This window comes from Hipposideros armiger, unplaced genomic scaffold, assembly GCF_001890085.2.
Source record: "Hipposideros armiger isolate ML-2016 unplaced genomic scaffold, ASM189008v1 scaffold_47, whole genome shotgun sequence".
Taxonomy (NCBI): Eukaryota; Metazoa; Chordata; class Mammalia; order Chiroptera; family Hipposideridae; genus Hipposideros; species Hipposideros armiger.
Window position 1 is genome coordinate 4,546,597 of NW_017731397.1, and position 20,478 is coordinate 4,567,074.

Below are 20,478 nucleotides of genomic sequence, written 5' to 3' on the forward strand. Positions count from 1 at the left end.
TCCCTAGGAGGCCCTCTTGGTCCCGGAGTGTTTGATCTGGGCTGTGAGCCTCTGTATGTGTCTCCATCTCTATACACATACCATGGCGGAGGTCAGTGAGCATCTTAACTCCACCTTAAAGTCCAGTTTTTCTGCCTATGGTTAGCCTCCTCCACAGGAGACGAGGGGGCTTGAAGCTTTAGCGTTGGGTAGCACCCCCCACCCCCCCACAGATGCTTCATCACCTCATCAGGCACTTTATGGCTCCACTCTGATGATGGCCCCCTGGGGCTTGGCTCCATGCTGGGGTCCGGGCTAGATGGTATATCAGTGAGAGTAGGGCCAGCAGCTGGTGTAAGGAATACCCCTGTGAGTGCAAGTCTCCCCCAGCTTTATAAATTGCGGGGGTGGGGGTGAAAGGGTTAAACAGGAGAGCCTCAGGGACTGAATGGTCTGGGTGCTAGAACTTGCCTGCTAAAGAGGAGAGTCTGTTAATGAGGCCGCTTTCCAGGAAAGCCAGCTCAGCGAGGGCCAGACACTTATCAAGGGCTGTCTTGGCTACAAGGAACAGGTGCCAAATGAGGCTAACAAGTGGGGTTCCCAGAGAGCGGGCCTGATGGCTCCAGTGGCATCTCAAGGCCAGAGCTCAGAGGGGGCCATGACCCCAGTAATGAGGAGATGCAGGGTCAGCGTGGAACCAAGGAGGGGCCCCCTCCAAACTGGAGAGGGAGCAGGGCAAGCTGCCTGCTGATAAAGGTCAGCGACTGATGCTCTCGGGGGCGGGCCCTCCAGGGAGCAGGCCGTGGGGTAATGAATGAGCCGGGCACACATCTGAGGAGCAGTGATGAATGGCTGGGACTTGGCTCTAGGGCTCTGCAGAGGCTGTGGCTTCTCTGATGAGCTGTCTCTTCCTGCCAAAGAGCTCTCCAGGTGGCCTCTAGGGGCCGGGCCATTTGCAGCTCCTGTTCTCCAAGAGCCCCCGATGATGCTAACGGGAGGGGCCATCGGGCCACCTCTGCATGTGCACAAGGCCCTCAGGAAGGCACAGTCAGGGGACCCTACCACCACTCTGTGCCCTGCCCAGCGCTTAACCCCCCTCCTGCCCAGACCAAGCGCCAGCTGGCACCCAGGTGCCCATGGTGAGAAACGGAATGAGTACATGCCAGGGCAGCAAAACCCTTGGCCGGTCTGATAATTCTCAATTCATGCTTTTAGCCAGGTTTAAGGCGGACTTCAAGTGGCCAGCCGACATATCATTTGGGATGATAGATCACTATGCAATTTTTGGGACACATCTCAGGAGTTCAGAGAATCGAGGGACATCCACTTATTTATGTGAAAAGGCTTCTCAGCGTGTAAAGTTACAAAAAATGAAAAAAAAAGAAAATGATGCTGAGGCCTGACTCATTCTAGCAATCAATATTCATTCACATTTTGTAGGGTGTCAGGTGGTCGCGTCTTGCATCATGGATGGGGAAGATGCTTGATCACTGCACTGTACACCTGAAGCTGAAGTTGTATAATATTGTATGTCAACTATAAGTGAATATATATATATATAGATAGATAGATAGATAGATAGATAGATAGATAGATAGATAGATAGATAGATAGTCATGGGACGTGGAGTATAGTGTGGGAGTTGAGTCAAGGGAATTGTAATAGATATGTATGATATTGGGGGGAAATGGGGTGGTGGATTGGGGGGGTTGTCACTTCGAGGGGTAAAAAGTACAACTATTGCATTGTGTTGTACAGCTGAAACTAATTCTAAAAAATGTGTATTTCATAATAAAAAATAATTTAATAAAAAAAATATTCACAGACTCATGAACAATTAAGTTCCTCTCCATTTCACGAAATGTGTTTTCAATAAATTTCCCTTTTTAGGTTTAACAATTACTTATAAAAACCTTTATTGTCTATGTGGTTTTAATCAACCGTATACTCTAATTTACATTTAAAAATAGTTGTAACAACTCCATCCAGAAGGAAAAAACCCTTAGAACTTTTGGTCACAGGAAATTAAATATTTCAATTTCTAAATGTATTTTTTGGGTCAGAGAAGAATGACAAGGTGAGCAATTTCAACCATAAAAAATAACCGCATTTGTATAAAGTTCTATAGGCAGAATGGAATGGAGATACAAGCTCAAAGAGAAAAGGAGCAATGTAAAATCTTCAACTGTTAGAGTGTATTTTTTTTAATAGATGAGAGTAGGTATTAAGACACTGTGTGTTTGGACTCGGTGTGATGTTTTTTAAAGGGCCGTGGCCGCTTTATTTTAAAACGTAAATATTTACCAAATGCGAGAAATCACCTCTCTCGCTAGTTTATGTAAAAAAAATTATATGGCAACTTAAAAATGTGCAACATAGGATACATAGTTTAAAAAATGTGTGTGTGTGGGGGGGGCGGGGAGGATGTATCTAGAACAAAGCCCTCTTGAACCCCGGCCTGATGGCTCCTTCTGTCCTGGACGCCCAGCCGCTCCTATAAGCCAGGGCAGAAGCTGCCCTGTGCCTGTTGTCTGTGGGCTCTGTCTACACTTCCCTGCAGATTCCAGAACCTGGGCCTCTGGGAGAGGCCGTGGCTGCTGGGGGCTCGTACCTCTCCTCCGTGCTGACTTCAACTGCCCTTAGTTGGGGAGAAGGGGCAGATATTGTCCTGGGGAATTGAGAAGGGACAGATGTGCAGGTCAGAGAGGAAGAACTGGCCCCAGGCCGGGGCCGGAGTCTGCAAACGAGGATGGACCAGCCCACTCTGCGTGGCCACGGCGACCCTTTGGATGCCTGGTGGACTTGACCTGCAGGGAGGTTTATTTCAGAGAGCAGAGATGTGGTTTCTGAATGGGAGGCTGAAGCCCAGTCTCAGGTAGGGGCTGGGGGATGAGCTCCAGTCATGAAAGACGTACTTTGGTTTCCGATATTTCTAACCCGCTCCTCCTCCTGGCTCATCCCGTGCTGCTTCTCCCTGTTTCGCCCTGCACTACGTATCTGGCTGGCCTAAGAGCGTATGGCTGCCCTGCCCATGTCATCCTCCTCACCTGCCCCTCCCCACGCCCCTGAATCTGTGGACTAGGCTGAGAACAGAGCTCCCAGAAAGGAGTCAGCATCCTTCAGGGGCCCCCAGGGGCAGGAGGATGGCTGGGTCAGGGCTGGGCTGTAGATGAGGCTTCTCCTCCAGGCGAGAGGCCCTGGGGTGAAGCCCTCTGAATTAATCCTTTACTCCAGCTGCTGTGCCTCCCCGCAGCTGCAGAGGGCGCCATCGAGCACAGAGGCACAGACGGGGGCAGGGCCGACCACCACCCTGCTGCTGCTGGCGGGAAGGCCTGCACCCTCAGTAGGGCAGGGGAGCCCCGGGTCCACCATGAACTAGCTGTGGGAGCTGGGCAGGCCCTTCCTGGCTCTGGGGCCTGTTGCCCCATCTGCGAATGGGGCTACAGTGAGGATCTCGTGCGAGAGGCTGGTGTGGACAAATGTCTGAAGACGCGCGCCCCGTTCTTCTCAGAGGAGGCTCCTGTGACTTCTCCGCTCTGCTCCCTCTTGCACTGAGACGTGGGCCCACCTGGCCCTGGTTGCTGGGGCCCCTTGCGCCATTGCACAGCCTGTCTCCTGGCCGGACGGGGAAGTGCTCTCTGCGCTCTCTTCCGTCCCACCAGAGCCTGCGCAGCAAGGAGAGCCCAGAGCGGGCGGTGGAGGCAGATGGGGAGTGTCCCGCCGGGAGGGACAGGCGAGGTGGGGCGCCTGAGGCGTCATACGGCGGCTGTCTGCTTGATGCTGTGGAAGCTGATGCGTGTGGGCGACGTGGGGATGGACATGGCCCGGGCCACTGGGACTCGGAGGGAGTGATGGTCTTGCCAGCGGTGCCACCGCTTCCTCATGGCTGAGCGCACCTGGGGAGGGGGGAGGTAGAGACTCAGCGGAACCCTCAGGGGCCAATCCTGGGGCCCGAGACAGTCCTCTTCCCTGCGCCCTGCCCCTTGCAGGGCCATTAAGGGAGGCGGGGGTGGCCCTCCTGACCGCCACCTTCACCCTCTGGGACTGGCTGGTTCCAAAAGCGGGGCCCTTCCCCTGGCGCTGTTGGCCTTTGGAGTTCAGGGCTCCCCTCGGTAGCATCTCTCTGGGGCCCTCCTTCCCTCACCCTCCCCTGGAGAAACTCCACCGCAGCCTTCCTTTAGACACGCTGCCCTCCCTTCCTGACCTGCTGTGCCACCTCACGTCTATGGTGAGACCAGACGACCCTGCTCTGAGGATCCACGCCATCTGCTGTCCTGAGCACCTGCGGCAGCGTGTGCTCCACTCACAGACCACACGGGGCTGCCATCCTTCCCCCTCCTGAAAGACCTTCCGCTGCACCTCCTGATAGGCCGGCCTCACTCCTGGTAGCACATGCTGCCCAGCTAGAAAGCTAACAGTTCTACTCATGGCAAAGCCTGATCGTTGCTGGTGCCGTTTCATGCTCCTTTGTATCGCAGCTGAAGAGTTTTCCCGCAGCATGGACGGCATCCCCCACATACTAGCCGGGCATCTGGTTGAACAGCATAAATGCTCCAGGAGCATTCCTCGTTTGTTTGCTTTAGTGGCGCCTTCTCTCCCTGCCCTCCGGCCCGTGGTTCCACTCTCCACTGTTGGACTTTCCTATCTGGGGACGGCTGCTTTGAGTGACAGGCCCCCTAGGGCTGCAGAGCCCCGCCACCATCGCGCTGTACCTCGACAGGGGAAAGAGGCCTCCAGGCCACACTGGCATTCCCCTTAAGAGTTTGGAGGCTCTCGGGTTCTGGGCGCTGTGTCTGCTCTTTGCTCCAGATCCTACCTACCCCAGGCCTGACCGAGCACCTCTCCCGAGTCGGCTGTTAGGGTCCTGGGCCTCGTGGGTTAGCCAGGCTTCACCCGGTGCCTGACTCCCTGGAGCCCGCCTAGAGGTGAGTGGTCTTCTCTGCAGTGCGGGGAACGTGCTGGTGTCTTTTCTGTTCCCTGGGTCCACAGAGGCCTGGCTGCACGGCTCATACCTGACATGCTCCGGGACGCTTTCTCCTGTCACCACCTCTATTCTGGCTCCTCTCTTCTGTGAGACCCTGCAACCTGGGCTCCCTGCTCCCCAGCTTTCCCAGCGCATTGGTGGGGTGCCGGCACATTGTCCCTAGCCTACACACTTGACATTCTACACTGGTTGGAGTTCCTCAGGCAGGGTTCCTATACCCCCAAGGCTGGGTAGCTTCCTGGCCTCTCCTTCCGTTCTCCAGAGTGGAGCTGAGCAGAGCCAGGGACCCCGAAAGGCTGGGTGGCTCCACTGGAACTGCCCTGGAGTGGGGTGTGAGGACCTCAGAGCCCAGGCCTCCCCGGGGCCCGGTTTCATACCTCTCCATTTAAGAAGCAGTAGAAGACAGACACAAAGAAACCCTAGAAAGGAAGGAGGGATCTGTCAGTGATCTGTATGGGGAGGCGCTCTGCCTGGAGGGGTGGCGTAGGGACAGGATGGCCGGGGAACACTGACCCGGGACCCCAGGGGCTCAAAGCTGGGTGGGCCCCACCCCCATGGTAGAAGTATACTGGGGTCCACTGCGGTGACAGGCGCCATGCATCCTCAGAACAGGTGCTAGGCCAGCCAGAGGTGCCAGCTAGGGTGACCCAGACCCAGTCGGGGGTGGGGGTGACAGGGTGTGCACGCACTTCTATGTGAGTGTGTACGCAAGTGAACCACGTGTGCGCCAGTCCTGTTGAGGGCGCGGGCACCTAAGCACTCCAGGAAAGCTTACTGCAACCCCACCTGGTCACACGCCCCACCTGGAACGACTGCAGGAAGGAGTTGAAGTAGATGAACACGATCTGTGACAGGTCCTCCTCCCCGGGATTCACAAAGAAGAGCATGTAGGTGATGCCCAGAAGGGGCAGGAGAACCAGGGTGGCCTTCACCGCCTTCCTGGGGGGTGAGAGGCAAATGCTGCAGGGGGAGGGCCTCCTCACTCCGGAGGTGTCTCTTTTGGGAGCCTGAGCAAGCTCCCTGGGCGAGGATGTGCAGGGCAGGGTCGTGGCCATGGTGGCTTCCTCCTTTCTCCCTGCTGGGGGCTCAAGGCACCCGTCACTTACCTGTACTGGATGGTCTCTGACGTGGTTGATGCTCGTAATTTTGTCATTAGGATCCTGACGATGTTGAACAGAAATACAAAATTGATCTGGAGAGAGGAAGGCAGAGAGGGAAACAGGTAGGGCCGCGAGCTGGGAGGAGCTGAGAGGCAGCCACCGCCCATGCACACCCCTGCCCCTGCCTGGGGTCCCAAGGCTCTGCTTCTCTCTCACCGGGTCAGGCAGGCACCCCCATTTGCTAGTTCCCTGTCACTGGAGGGCTGCAGGGCCTGCTTGTCCACTCCCAGACCCAAAGGAGGAAAAGTAGCCTCCAAGGCAGTTAATACCAATCGCCACTGCTCCTGAGGCCGGACTCCTCGGAAGGTTCCCAACCCCCACCCGGCTCCGGGATAGGGCAGGCGCCGGGCCCAGGGCTCCGTCGGAGCGCCTTCCTTCTCTTGCTGCAGGGTCCCCACTTCTCAGGTGAGGGTCTCCCTGAGGCCCTTCTGATTGAGGACAGCCCTGCCCTGGTGGAGCAGACCCAGCCAGATGCAGTGATTAATAACCTGGTTGCCAAGGGAGTGATTAATCTCTTGCCATCCATCCCCTGTGCCAGTAAAACTCCAGAGCCTTCGCAGGCACCCCTGAGGCGATGAAGATGAATGCGCTGCTGTGCTGGCTCCCAGGCTCCCGGAAGGGCCTCGTTTATCTTCATTCCGAGCCTCTCGGCATCTGAGCCAGCACACCCAGCCTCTCCCCGGGACCTGCCCGCCAGGGATCCCAGTCAGCCTTGTGTCGTGTGGTCTCTGTGGGTCGCAGGTGTCCTGCCCATCTGTGTCGGCTTGTCTGTGTGGCTGCTCTGCCCTCCAAACGCCCCTGGTGGGTCTGCAGGTCTGTTCTCTGTGCTGGTGTGAGTGTTCGCCTCAGAGAGTATGTTCATGTGTGCGTGCGTATCTGGGGACATGGGCGTGCCTGTGTTTCTTTTCATTGGTCTCCAAGTGTGAGCAGACAGCGAAGTGAGGGTATGTAGGGCTGACACACTGGAAATCCCTTCCAAGAAGGTGCCCATGGGTCACAGGGACTTACATATTAGCCCAGAGGTGTCTGCTGGCTCATGTGTGAGCACATGTGCGTACACACACACACACACACACACACACACACACACACACACACACACCCTTCCTGAGAACTCATCACTCCTTAAACCCTCCTAAGTTCCGGATCCCAGGCTGGGAGTGGGGGACACAGGCAGATATCATGGGACAGTGATACGTGGATGACCCCTAAGCTTGAGGGTGCTCTGGGGCCTGGGGGGCTCAGACTCCTCGGCCACGGCCTGCTGCACTCACTTCTGCGGTGGCACAGCCTGTGAACTCAGGGCTGGGTGGACTGCGGAGCCTTCAGCCAGGGTGGCCCCTGGCCTGCTTCCTCTTAAGGCTCATCCAATTTCTAGCTCCTGGGTCTCTGGTATATTCCCTTCGATCATGAGGTCACCTTAATACATAGGTCAGTCTTGATTGTTCTCATTCAAATAAGATAAAATATTTGACCTTTTCTGATTCTTTCTGACTTCTCTGAGTATAGAGAACCAAGATATATTCTAATTGCTCCCACATTTCCCTGTATTAAATCTTATTTATACATCATCCTTCAACCTACTAGCCAAGTCGTTATCCACCCACTCTTACCCGTCCACTCACCCGTCCATCCATCCATCTATCCACTCACCCATTTGATGGGTAGCACACATATGCTCACCCACCCATTCATCCAGTCAATGCACAGCTGATGAGCACCTCCTGGCTACAGGGCCCTGTTCCATGGACTGAGGCAGGAGCAAGGACAGGGTCTAGTGTGAAGGGTCTGGAAGACAAGGTCTTGTCCCCTCTTCTCGCATGAGGCAGGCAGTTGGTGATGCTGCCCGCCTGCTCTCAGCCTGTGTCTGTGAGCCCGAAAGTCACTCTCTCCTTATGAGCTTCGTCCCCAGCCTCTGCACCATGTCACCCACTACAGGCACCTTCCTCCCTCCTCCAAGGAGCCTCTGACCATCCCAGCCCACATGGAACTCTCCAATCTTGGACCCCACCCTGCCCCGCACCAAATCCCAGGTCTTCAGGGAGCACTGGCTACTGCTCCCTAATCTTGTCTAGCCTGGTTTCATTCATTCACTATTTCATTCACTCACTCACTCACTCACTCATTCATTCATTCATTCATTCACTGACTGCCATGTGCTGGGCTCTGAGCTGGACACCAACAATGGGAAACAGACTTAGCTTGTGGCCTGGAGCGGGGGGCGTATTGCATCTCTCCTAACGGGTCAGAGAGCCCTGCAGAAATGGCATGTGAGCTGAGAGCTGCAGGGAGGTGGGGGAGAGCATTCCAGGCACAGGAAAGGCCAGCGGAGAAAGGCCTGAGGTGGGGGAGATGGGCCGGATGGTTGACGTGAGGCAGGAGTCACGACACAAGTCCAGGAGGGAGATAGAGCCAGCTGGGAACCCAAAGAGAAGAGGACCCTCCCTCCTGCGACCACAGCCCTGCAGGGCCCTCCAGCCTGGGACGTTCTCAGGGCAACCTGCACGGGGTGGGCTCTGGGGACGCTGCAGGGGAGGGGCTGGAAGGGCGAGGCAGGCCCCTGGGACAAGCTTCCCTGAGGAGTCCAGCCTCGCATCACCCTGCCCTGTCTTTGCTGGTGCTCCTATGCTGGGAGCCTGGTCCTCACTGGAAGCTCTGCTTTCCCCTCCTGTTGTCATTTTCTAGGCAGGCGAAGTCTCAAAGGCGAAGTCCTAGTGTGTGCAGGACCCTGGCTGGGCCACAGAGAAAGCCCGACAGCACACATCCCTGCCTGACAGGATCCCCCGGACACCGTGGTTCCCCACCGAGGTGTGCACATCAAAGGCGCCAAATGCAGATCCCAGGCCCACTCCAGACATGCCCAGTGGCAGGTGGAGGCCCTGGAACCAGCATTTGGAACAGGGGCAGGTGGGATGTCACTAGGAGGAGCACTGAGCAGAGAACCCACCTGTGGAAGGAAGACCCAAGGCTTTCTCCAGCCAGACCTGACGTGCCACACGCGGCAGGTGCCCCCAGCCTGGAGCCCCGGACCCGTGGTCACCGGCAGCTACAGGTACAGTTCCCAGCCTGGGGCTTTCTCTGGTGCCAGAGGAGCTAGCTCAGCCGAAAAACGGGGGGTTCCTGGAAATGTGGGGATTTCATGTCCCCGGGGCAACCTCCACTGATGAGGCATGGAGCGTATGGATAAGGAACCCAACTTCCCAACCCCGGCGGGGGAGTGGGGGGTGGGGGTGGGGTTGGAATTCTGAACCCCGTGGACTTGGTTGGCCCCATGCGGCCTGCTCACCCCCTCCGTCTTTGTAGGTTTCCTCCGTTCCTTGTCTTCCTCTCCCACCTCTCACGGTGATTCCCGGGACCACCTCCCAAATGAACGCACCAGGTTCTTGTAGCATGGCTCTAATTCTGGCTGTCCCAGTTCGCATTTGTGTGGCTTTGGGCAAGGGGCTTAGCTAGCCTCTCTGAGCTTTCGCTTCCTCACACGTCCAACCAGGATGACGTGCTCGTGGCGAGCACTGAGCTCCGTGCCTGGCCCAGAGAGGGGCCCAATAAATGCCACACGCCTTTCCCATGGCAATAACAGTGACAGCAGCCTCCTGCCAACTCAACCAGCCGACTCATTTCCCAGAACCCAGAAATGCAGCTGTGAACCTCTGGGGAAGGGCAGTGAGGGCGCAGGGGCACCAAGCATATATCCAACTGAGAGGATGACAGGCAGGTGGCTTTGGAGTCTCAGCTCAGTGAGCTATTGGTGGTGACCTTGGGCAAGCCGTTGCATCTCTGTTTCTTCGTTTGTAAAATCGAAGCATGCTCTCTACTTCTCCCAGGTATCAGGGAATGTGAGGATTGGAAGTAAAGAAGACAAGAGTTTCTAGAAGGGCTCGGCTTGGAACCTGGAAGCCCTGTCGGTGCAAATAGTTGGGTGTGGGCTGGGCCCCACGGGAATATAAGCAAAATGCCCTTGGGGGTGGTTGGAACCAGGAAGGGGACATGGAGAGGAGGCTGGGAGGTGGGTCTTGACACAGAGCCCTCCACACCTGTCTGTTCCCCTTTCTCTATGCAGTTCCTCACCCCCGTCCCATATCCTTGCAGTGGGGGCTTTCTCCCCACTGCTGTTGGTTCCCCATCCAGGCCAGCCTGCCTTGGCTGGGTCCCAGGCTCATCCAAAGCCCTGTCCTCCAGGATGGGCTCTCAGCAGCTGGCCAGGAGGCGATGGGTCTCATGGTGTTTCCGCTCACATGGGGGGTGACTGACTCACTGCAGCTGCGGCTCCAAGGACAATCCTTCCTGCTCACAGGGACTGACTTGTGCCTCGGAAATAAACCAAGAGCCCTGATGGCGGAATTTCAGGCAGTGGGTAAAAAACCTTCTTAGTCATCTCTGGTTCACATACACCAAGGACGCTCCAAAGACTGGGGTCAAATGAATCCCAGAAGAAGCCACAGAAAGGAGAGTAAGGAAATAAAAGAAATAAGCAGTAATTGTCCGCAAGGTAGACGGAGGAGACCTCCATTAGTCACCTGCTGTGTGCGAGAGGCGGATGACCCTCTCTCGGTTCCCACAGGAGTGGGTGGCCCTTTAAGGAAGCTGGTACCTCCAGGAACCTGAAATTACCGAGCCTGAAATAAGTCTCATGTAAATGCCAATTTCTTACGGGGCTTTTCTGAAGGGTTCTCTGTTTTTTTTATGTATGATATATAATGGGTTCATTTCTGCAGAATGGAGCCTCTGCTTAAACTCTGCCTTAATTAAAGCTCGCCATGGATTAAAGATGGGCGGCAATTATGCCTTAGATGCAAATACATTTGGCTAAGGGCGGGGAGCTGGACTAGGAACAATTGCTCATTAGGTTTCTTTCTGGTACCACGGCTCCAGGCTGGGGGTGGTGGGCTGGGCCCCAGAGTGGGTCGCTGGGGAAGGGAGAGGACGTAGGTCTGTGCTGAACAGAAGCCTGCATACCTTTCTCTTGCCACCAGCTGCCCGCTTGCCTGGCTCTCTTAGCACTGTACCTGGCAACGGGGCATGATATGTGGGACGGCACTAGAAATCAGCAAAGCATGAGACCCGGGAAGGGAGGTGCCCGGCAGCAGGTGGCATGGACAGAGTGTGCGGGGGGTGGGGGGGGAGCGGCCTGTCCAGACCACACGCTTCCCCAGCATATCAGCTGGGTGGGTCCTCGCTGTCTCCCTGGTGCCCAGACCCTCCCAATTCCACCTACCAGGAGCACGAGGATGATGGGGCCCTGGTAGATGTAGTCCACGAGGTCACCAGGTTCCTTCCCAAACCAGCACCTGCCAAGATGGGTGGCTGTAAGTGGCCTGCTGAGCCAGAGCTGGGGACCCCTGTAGACTCGGGCCCAGGGTCCTCCAGCTTGACCCTTCGAGACCCAAGCTCAAGGGTGGCACCTTCCCTAGAAGCCTGCGTGGACAGTCCCAGCCCCACTGACCACCCTGTTCACCCCTGGGCTGCCTCTGGCCCTGCCTGGAGGGTCTGGTCTCCCCAGCCAGTCTCAGGGAAGCCTGGGTCCCCTCTTCCTCCTGTTTACTCCCCCACCCCGTTCCAGACTGCGGGACCCAGGGCTGGGCATCAGGAGGCGCATGAAGGAAGAGCCAGGCTCCCCATCGCTGGCCCTGGGTCCAGCCGCCTCGTGCTACCTGCTCCTACATAGCTCAGGACGGGCTGCTCCAGGCACCAGGCACTCGGCCACACAAGCAGCACATGTGGAGGCAGGAGCCTGCTCCCATCCTGAACTTGGCCTTTCTCCAAGCTGAGCCTCATTCACCCAGCGGAGGGAGCCCACTGCCACCAGAGGCGTGGCTGTTCTCTGGAAGAATGATGGGTGGAAAAGCGCCAGGGGCAGGGGCCAGGGCCAGGGCTGGGTCAGCACCCAGTCTGGCTCTGCCGGCAAGTCCTACTGGACCTTGGGAAGGGCCTCATGGCCTTCAGGAAGCTCTGACTGTGTCCACCACACCCACAGAAGTCAGCTGGTGCACATGACTTGACAGGAAGCTCCCCTGCAGTCTCCCAGCACTGGGGTTTCTGGTCTCTGCTTGAACACCCCCTTTGACAGGAAACTCATTAGCATTTGGCATAATGATAATAGCTGCGCCACTTATATAATAGCACTTCCTAATGTTGAGTTCCTAGATTGTACCCCGTTCCTGTCCCCTTCCCCAAATCCCATCTGCTCTTTCCAGCCTCACTCATGGCCCTGGCCCGCGGGTCTGTGACACAGCCTTGGAGGTACTCTGGCCTAAAGCTGGGATCCCCTGGCCACCTCCATGTTCTCCAACTCTGAGGAGGGCCTCCCCAATGGCCAAAGGGGTCATGCATTTGGGCACTTAAAGGAACCCGGAATCCTATTCAATTCAACAAACAGTGTTGACTTGACTCCTACCAAATGAGGGCATCTGCGTGCTGGTGTTATATTTTTACATTTAAGGACAACAGAAAGCAACTCTGTCCTGGCGTGGCTGTCATTTTGGCCCTGCGGCTTGGCTGGAGCCCATGGCTTCCCTGCCCTCACATCCCCCGTCCCCTGTGGCTGGCCTGTCCTACTTACTGTTCATTCTCATAGTAGAGTTTGCCAATGGCCCAGGCAATAATGATCGGGCAGGGGATGCCTGAAAAAAGGACAGATACAGGCTGTAGTGGACACACCGGTGGACAGGGGTCCCTCTTGTAGAACACAGGGTGGGGAGACTACACAGGGCCTGGGACCATGTTTCCAATCATCCAGCTACAGACCACCCATGTCCCCAGGGGCCCCTTCCCCCACTCTCAGCTGTACCCTCCAAGCAGGTCAGAGTGATGAGGGGATGGTGTGATGTTTTGGGATTTTTCTGATAGAGAAGTGGAACTGGCCGGCTTCTCTTCAGAACCAGAGATAGGTCTTTGGAGCTGCCGCCCAGGCAAGGAGGGGAAGGCTGTTCTGGGGAAGGTGGGCAGGGCTGTGGTCCCCCCTTTGCACCCAAGATGAAGGGAGGTGACCTTGTCGGCAGTATACCCCCTCCCGCGTAGCTTTGATGGCCCCCGGGACCCTCACACCATCCGATGACGAGGAAGAGCCACTTCCGCAGGCGCTCAGTGGAGTAGGTCATGACAATGGCTGTGTGCAGGTAGCAGCCCTCCACGAACATCCAGAAGAAGTTAGTCACCACGAAGTAGTTGAAGACAGCGGTGATGCAGCGGCACCAGGCCTGCAGGGCGTGGGCAGTGGTCAGGGGCCCAGTGTGCTGCCTGGGCACCGACGGAGGGCCGGCCGTTTTAGGGGTTCACGAACATGGCACTAAATACCCTCAAACCTCATCCTGGGAAGGTTCATCCTCTGTCATCTCTCTCTCACTGTTTTGGGCTGAGTTAAGGCGCCAGCCTCCAGTGGGACCGCTGTGTCTGTGCCTTCTCCCTGATGCTTTCTAATTTCCCTTGTTAATCAAGAAAGGACTAGTCTGGCTCCAAGCTTTCTGCAGGCAGAGGCTAGAATGGATAATGTTGTGTTTTTATGGGCATATTTTTTTGAGGACCACCTTTAATCCATAACAGTCAGACTGGTTTCCATCTAGGAATGGGACATGAAATTTCATGTGGGAAAAAAGTGATTCAATTAAAATAAAATTGTTACCTAAATAATAGTGTAGGCTTTATGAAGGTGGGCTGCAGCCATGGAGGTGAGTCCCGTCTCTGGGTTTGGGAGAATGGTTGTTGCTGCTATGTACCTCCCCAACAGAGGGGAATTTGTCCCTGTCCCTCTGAGCAGGGCCACCCCAACCCACCAAGCACCTTGCAGAGGGGAGATGGGGGTGCAGGCAGAGGAAGACCGGCCCTGAGCCACAAGGAGCCACGGCCAGGTCCTGGGCCCCCAAACCAGAGTTCTTCTCAGCAGACCCTATATAGCATTCTTTTCCACGGGTGCATCAGCAGGGCACCCTCAGAGCTGAGGTAGGGACATGGGGAATGGTGGTCGGAGGAGTCCTGAGATGGGGGGCTCTCTGCCCCCGTGGATAGCCTGTCCTCTCTCTGTCTGGGTCTGACAGCCCTGGCTGTGAGATAAGCCTCCTTGCTAAGCTGACCGCCCCCATGGCTTTCCCACACGGTCCCAGCACTGATCTTCACCCCCCGTGGCTGTATGTCTCCTGTTCTGAGAAAGTCTTGTTGAAGTGGCCAGCTAAAGAGCCCCTCGTCTGAGCCCTGTTTTTTCTCCAAGTGACATCTTATCAGTACAAGACAATACAGGGCTGCAGGGTTCCCCAAATTGGACTGAACTTGGTTGGTGCTGAGGTAGAGTTCAAGGTGGGACCAAGTTAAGGGTCACACCAGGCTGGGTGTCTGCTCAGGTCCAGCCAGGCAAACACAATGTATTGAGAAGTCTCTAATGGTGTGCCAGTGACCTCTGCGTGGCCCCAGTCTAGTTTCTGTTTTTTAAATGCCTTGGACACAGTACAACAGCAGCTGACACAAATTCAAGGTGGGCAGCTAACACATGATGTGGCCTGCTCAAGATCCTGCTGGTCCAGAGGTAGAGGCATCACTGCAGCGTCACCTAACCTCTCTGGGCCTCAGTTTTCATTTCTGTATCATGGTCAAATAATCCCTATAGATCTCTCATTGGGATTTAGTGAGATAAAGCTCAATGCAGGTTAAGCCCAGCCTCCTCTGCTCTAAGGGGTCTTTGGAAGGTGCCAAACAAGATGGCGAGTGGGACAGGACAGATCAGCCTGGTGTCAGGTCTGAGCTGCTCCCAAGACCCCAACCTGGCAGCTTCCCGCCTCTCCACCTCCCCCTCTCCCCAGCTCTGGAGGGACAATAACTGGAGCGGTGGTGAGCTCAGGTCTGGGTCTGCACCTGAGGATTGGGCAAGACAGGTGGCTGCCCCCCAGAGCCTAGAGTACCCCCCCAGGCCCAGCCCCAAGCCTCTGCCCAGTGACCTCATTGTTTTCATGTGCTTTGTGGTCGATGAGCTGCAGCAGGAACCACGTGACGTTTCTCAGGATAAAGGTGGTGATGAGGTTCCAGTGAATCACGTTCCGCAGACAGCGAATGCTTCTGTGGGAGGCCCGGGCCAGGGGTCAGCTGGGGTCAGAGGTCAGCTGGCACTGGGCAAACCCGGGGTCACAGCCCAGTTGGGGTGGGTCAGGGTTCAGCTGGGACTGAGCCTTTCTGAGGCCAGGCAGGGACTCGGCTGGGTGAGGTAGGGCTGCCCCAGGCGTCCGCTGAGCCCCGGCGGCTGCGCTCGGGGCTCTCAGAGCCAGCTCCTCCATTGCATCCTGCATGGCTGCGCGCACATGCGGCCAGTGCCCTGGCGCCGCCCCCCAAACTCCCTTTGTCCACTGGCTCAGGGCCCGAGGAGTGGAGGTGAGAAGGTCTGGGCTATGGGAGAGGCAGGGAGGAGTCAGGGCGGGAGGACTCACCGCAGGGCCAGGAACAGCAGGAAAGCGGCCACCAGGGCTGCCACCGACACACAGTGGCCCACGTAGTTGACCACGAGGGCGACATGGTAGTGCAGGTCGTACTTCCTCTGCTGGACAGACAGACAGACACATGGGCAGACGGAGCCATGGGGCACAGGGAAGGCGGGCTGGCATGCTAACGATGGCCCCCCTGTGTGTCCTGCCCCTGCGGTCATCAGCATGTCTGGCTCCTACGAAGGGTCTCTCTTTGGAGGAGAAGTTCCAGCCCCACTGAGGACTGTGCTGGGCGAATGAGGAGGGGGGCAGGGGCAGGATGTATCGTTTTGGATCAGGAATGAGGTGTAGCTTTAAAAGGGCGGCAGCCGGCACGCAGGCGGCATGAATCCAGTTCCAGGGCAAGGGAGCTGGTGAGGTCTGAGCGGGACCCAGCTTCCTGCGGTGACTGCCCTTCCGGGGGCTGCATGTATTTCCATGTGGGTCATAGACTCGGAGTGCCAGGTGGGGAAACTGAGGCCCAGAGGAGGAAGGAAGTCACACAGCCTGCGAGAGGCTGGGGCACTGGTTACACAGTCATTCCTTCTTGTGTCACATGCCACCTTGGTTGGGTCTTCCACCCGCCTGAGCTCTCCCGAAGTGGGGGTTCCGTGTCCTCATTCTCTACTCCACTACAATGTCACTGAGCACAGGGCAGGACATGGGGCAGAGGCAAGAGGTACAAAATGGAGTGACTGGGGGACACAGGGCTAGTTCTGTCACCTTGGGGATCCTCTGTGCTCAGCCTGAGTCCTAATACCTGTATGAGGACCAGGGTCAGGACAGGTGAGGGCCGCTCACCTTGTCGTCCAAAATGGGCACGCACTGCGAGTAGTTAATCCGGGAGGCCCACGTCCCATTCTCCAAGCACTCTCGGTAGGCGTTCCCTACAAAAGAAGCCAATCACCAAGAGGCAGGTCACTCCCCTCCTCAAGAACACGCTCCAGCTCCCAGGTTCCTCCAGGATAAGGTCCATACTTCTCAGCTTCCCTAAGCCAGGAAACACATCATATATCTGCAAGTTCACATGAAACTCATTTGTGTGACAATTGCACGAAAGACTTACCACAAAGGGGAGCTGAAAGGCAAGATAAAGCCCATTTTCGATACAATTTTTGACTAGGTATTCATACACTTAAATTTTGTTCAAAACTGAACCCAGTTGGTAAACCCTGGTTGTGGGTGAAGATTCACCACTTTCAGCATGCCAAATAATTTCCATCCTTCTCTCAATCACTTGATGCTTATGAGATCCATGCTTTTTCTACCAGTATCAGCACTTTCATTTTAATAAGCGCCACCACCGACATACCACGTGTTTACCGTGCACCAGATCTTCTAACTGCTTTTCCTTCAATCCTCATAGCAACCCCATGAGGGAGGAACTCATATCAACCCATTTTAGAGAGAGGAAACTGAGGCACAAAGAGATTAGACTGCTTGCCCAGGACACAGGATGAGAAGAGGGTTCAGACTCAGAAGGTCTGGCTTCAGCCTTTGTCTTCTTAACCCTTAGGCTACTGAGCACATAGGAATGAGGGCCCTTTGGGAAAACAGGTCTGTGCTGCTGACCTTGAGCTGCAGCTGCCTGGGTGACCACCATGTGATGATGTCTCTAAATGTTTGAGATCCGGCCTCTGTACTAAAGTGGGAATGTGATGTATGAAAAGGCATTTCAGAGCCGCAGTGTCTGATGTACGAAAGTTCAGGCTTTATTGAAGGGTAATGTATGAAGGTCAAAGAATGCTCTTATTTGCCTTTCTGTAAATCCTAGTGTGACTGTCAAGGTCTCACTCCTAAGCCACCCGCTGTGGGTGGTCCACCCTCAGCCTCCAACCTGGAGGAACCCCTCCCACCTGAGAACTCCCAGAGCCCTTTGCCGGCCTCTGCTCTGCATGGCACGATTAGCATGACTCTTACCTCCCCGACTCGATTATAAATTCTAAGGGCTCCATTGTTTGGGGGTTCTGCTCTCTGGCTCATGAACAGTTGTTTGTGGGTTTTTCTTTTGGCTTATGTTAGATATACAATACAAAGCTAATTGAAATAAATAGCACAGAGCAGTGTCACAGAGCTAGAGGGGGAACCTTAGATTGTTTTTGGAAGTAGCGAGTTCTGAAATAATTAAGTTACTTAAAAAAAAAACCACTTCCGTTGAGCTGACAGTGAGTTGAAAGCAATGGAATTATTAAGGAGTACTCGCTGAAGAGCAGAAACAATGAGGGAGATTCGATTAGCTTAATTGTTTTTTAATTTGGTGCTCTGAGAGCATAGATTTTTCAAATTTAGGGTTGTGACTGGCCGTCCCTGCCTCCGGGGCCTGTCAGTGCGAGGTCGCCTCTGGCAGGGCCCTGGCCCCAGGGTGAGCCAACCAGGCCAATGCTGGTCTGATGCCAGTTCCAACGCCAGCACGAGGACACGGGCTCCTCGCCCCTGACCAGGGCACCCAGCTCCTCCCCACTTGGGTTTTCTCTTTCCTCAGGGTAGTTTCACTACGGAAAGGTTGTAAGTTAAGAGAATCTGATGTATGGGGTCAGTGATGTCGCTGAACTAAAGGACGGAGTGTGGGGTGAAGCTAAAAGGGCCCACATAAGGGTATCTTGGAAGGGCGGGTCCTTTTACAAAAGGAACAATCGCTTCCTGGTGGGGGTTTACAGTCCCTCTCAACAGGCCTGTGGGAAATGAGGCCGACCCAGATCCTGGCTATGGTTCAAAGGGCAGAAACATTTATCTTCTGGGGATGTGTTCACAGATGTTATCCAGCTTTCCTCAAGTTCAGTGCTAAGTCCCTTCTTCCAGGAAGGCCTCCTTGCTTGTTCCCATTTCATAGATCGCTCCTCTCCCTCTCTTTCCCTCTCGTCCCCCTCGCCTCCCTGCTCCCAGGTCTGACAGCCTGAGTCTCATAATTCCAGCCCTTGTGCATGACCTGGCCTGAGTTGTTCAAGTGTGTGAGCCTGGTCTCTCTGATCAGTGCGGGGCTCCCTGAGGGCAGGGCCTCAGAATACTCATGTGGTCATGGTACTGACCACAGGGAAGGCTGTGGATGGTCAGGATAGAGATGGTCAAATCTGAGACATTTCTGGTCCCTTATGTCATTGCCTCCATGGTACCAAGTTCCATGGATTCTGACTCCTTTCTTTTCCTGGAGCCCTCCGCCCTCCTGCCTGTCCTCCCACCCTCTCTCTGGCCATCTTGCCTGCTTGCTTGGACTGGCAGAACAGCCCCCTATCTTGCCTCCCTGCCTTTCCTCTTGCCCCCTTGACTCGCTCTATCCTTTACCCTGACTGTCAGGGTGATCATACGGATTTCTGCTTAAAAGCCATCAGCAGATTTTTATTGCTTGGGGAACAAAGTCCAACTTTCTTAGTGAGTGGGATAGTCAAGGCCTTGGACACTCGGGCACCAGCTTAACTTTCCTGACCCAGCTCCACCAGTCCACATGGCAGTTCACAGTTGCACAAACAGGCAGGGCACATACCCGGCTGTCTGCCGAACCACCCCTTGAAACACCCTCCTCACTCTCACCCACTGCTCGCTGACAAACTCCCACCTATCTTTTAAACCCTCGCTCAAATGCCACCTCCTCCTGGAGGCTTCCTCAACACCCGAGATAGTAAGTAATCTCTTCTTTTTTCTAAATACCTCCTCTATGTCTTCCCATCCTTGAAACATAAGCCTTTACACTCTTGCCCTTGAACCGCAGCAACAATCCATTTCATATCACAATCCAGTACACACACACACACACACACACACACACACCCCACATTACTGAATCCAGTTTCACAAAGCAAAATGTTGTATTTTCTTTCCATTCTATTCCAATGAATTCTATTTACATTATACACAAACGTTGGTCATGACTCACTAAATTGACTTCAGAATCCACTATTGTGCTACCATCTGTAGTTTGAAAAATAAGAATCTCTTTTAGAGCATTTGCCATAAGTTGCTATGGACTTCATCTCGTTGGACTTGATTCTATTCTTGGCTACTGAACTTAAGCTCCCTGGGGACAAACACATAGGCGGAGACCATACTGGAGTCACTGGAGCCCCCTCAGGAGTGAGCCATCAAGTATATGTGGGCTGCATCGAACTGACTCCGGTCTGCCGAGACCTTGGAAAGTCGGGTCTGGGATGCAGTGGTGGGAGGCGGCTTCCCTCCGAAGGCCGAGCCATGCCTGGGAATGAGTTTCTGGCTACCGACGCTGGGTACCAGGGGCCTGGAAGACAGATGCTCCCAGCCCTTCAGGACAGCTGGCTAATGAAGACATGGAGCCCTCAGGCACAGCCTTGAACAGGATAGAGTCAGACAGGAAGAGTTTCCCTCAGGAACCACAGGAAGATGGGCATGGAAAGTCTGAGGGCAGGTAGCCAGGCCAGAATGACCGGGATGGATACAGGGAGGTGGGTGCCCGTTACCACAGCAACACAGATGCCCCTGCCAAGATCAGTGCCGATGGTGTGCAGTGTGGCCGGCCAGGGGCATTAGGACCCGGGTGATGCAGGCAGGGTCTTCCCTTCCAGGGTGCCTGGGAAGCCAGGACCCTACCCAAAGCAATGTGCCAGGCCTGTGCCCCCAGAGTGGCCCTGGCCTGTTGAAAGCCCCCATTACAATGGGCTCTCCCCCTTTCAGATGCCGACACTGTGATAAGAGTTCCTGGTTTAGGCAGTCCTACCTGAGTGGTGCAGAAGCCTGGCTGAGAGAAAATGGGAGACTGTATTCTCGCTGTAGTTTTGTCTCTGGCTGGCTAAGTGACTTTGGCTAAATTCCTTCCCTTTTTGGCTTCAGTTCCCCCTCTCAGAAAAAGTAACATAACCTGGTTCTCAGTGATGGCATTGCCATCTTAGGTGGATCAAGTATTTGTTGTGTGGGTCTTCTCAATCTGCTAAATGCCAATGGCAACCTTGAACCA

At 55.2% G+C, this 20,478-nt stretch overlaps 1 protein-coding gene across 5 annotated transcripts in view; it reads right to left on the reverse strand.

Annotated features, from left to right (window-relative positions):
* Window positions 1-2,231: 2,231 nt before the first annotated feature.
* CRHR2 (corticotropin releasing hormone receptor 2) overlaps window positions 2,232-20,478 on the reverse strand; it is a 45,244-nt gene continuing 26,997 nt past the window's right edge. For 2 of the 5 annotated variants that reach the window (XM_019639929.1, XM_019639931.1), the window contains 10 exons: window positions 16,362-16,447; window positions 15,528-15,634; window positions 15,045-15,162; window positions 13,166-13,319; window positions 12,683-12,743; window positions 11,339-11,411; window positions 6,070-6,155; window positions 5,767-5,902; window positions 5,341-5,382; window positions 2,232-3,875 (listed from right to left, as the gene is read on the reverse strand). In XM_019639929.1, the coding sequence (XP_019495474.1) occupies window positions 3,735-3,875; window positions 5,341-5,382; window positions 5,767-5,902; window positions 6,070-6,155; window positions 11,339-11,411; window positions 12,683-12,743; window positions 13,166-13,319; window positions 15,045-15,162; window positions 15,528-15,634; window positions 16,362-16,447 (1,004 nt within the window). In that variant the 3' untranslated portion in view covers window positions 2,232-3,734. Of the gene's footprint in view, window positions 3,876-5,340; window positions 5,383-5,766; window positions 5,903-6,069; window positions 6,156-6,611; window positions 6,810-11,338; window positions 11,412-12,682; window positions 12,744-13,165; window positions 13,320-15,044; window positions 15,163-15,527; window positions 15,638-16,361; window positions 16,448-20,478 lie in introns of all 5 variants that reach the window. The other 3 variants (XM_019639928.1, XM_019639930.1, XM_019639927.1) reach the window with 2 other exon arrangements.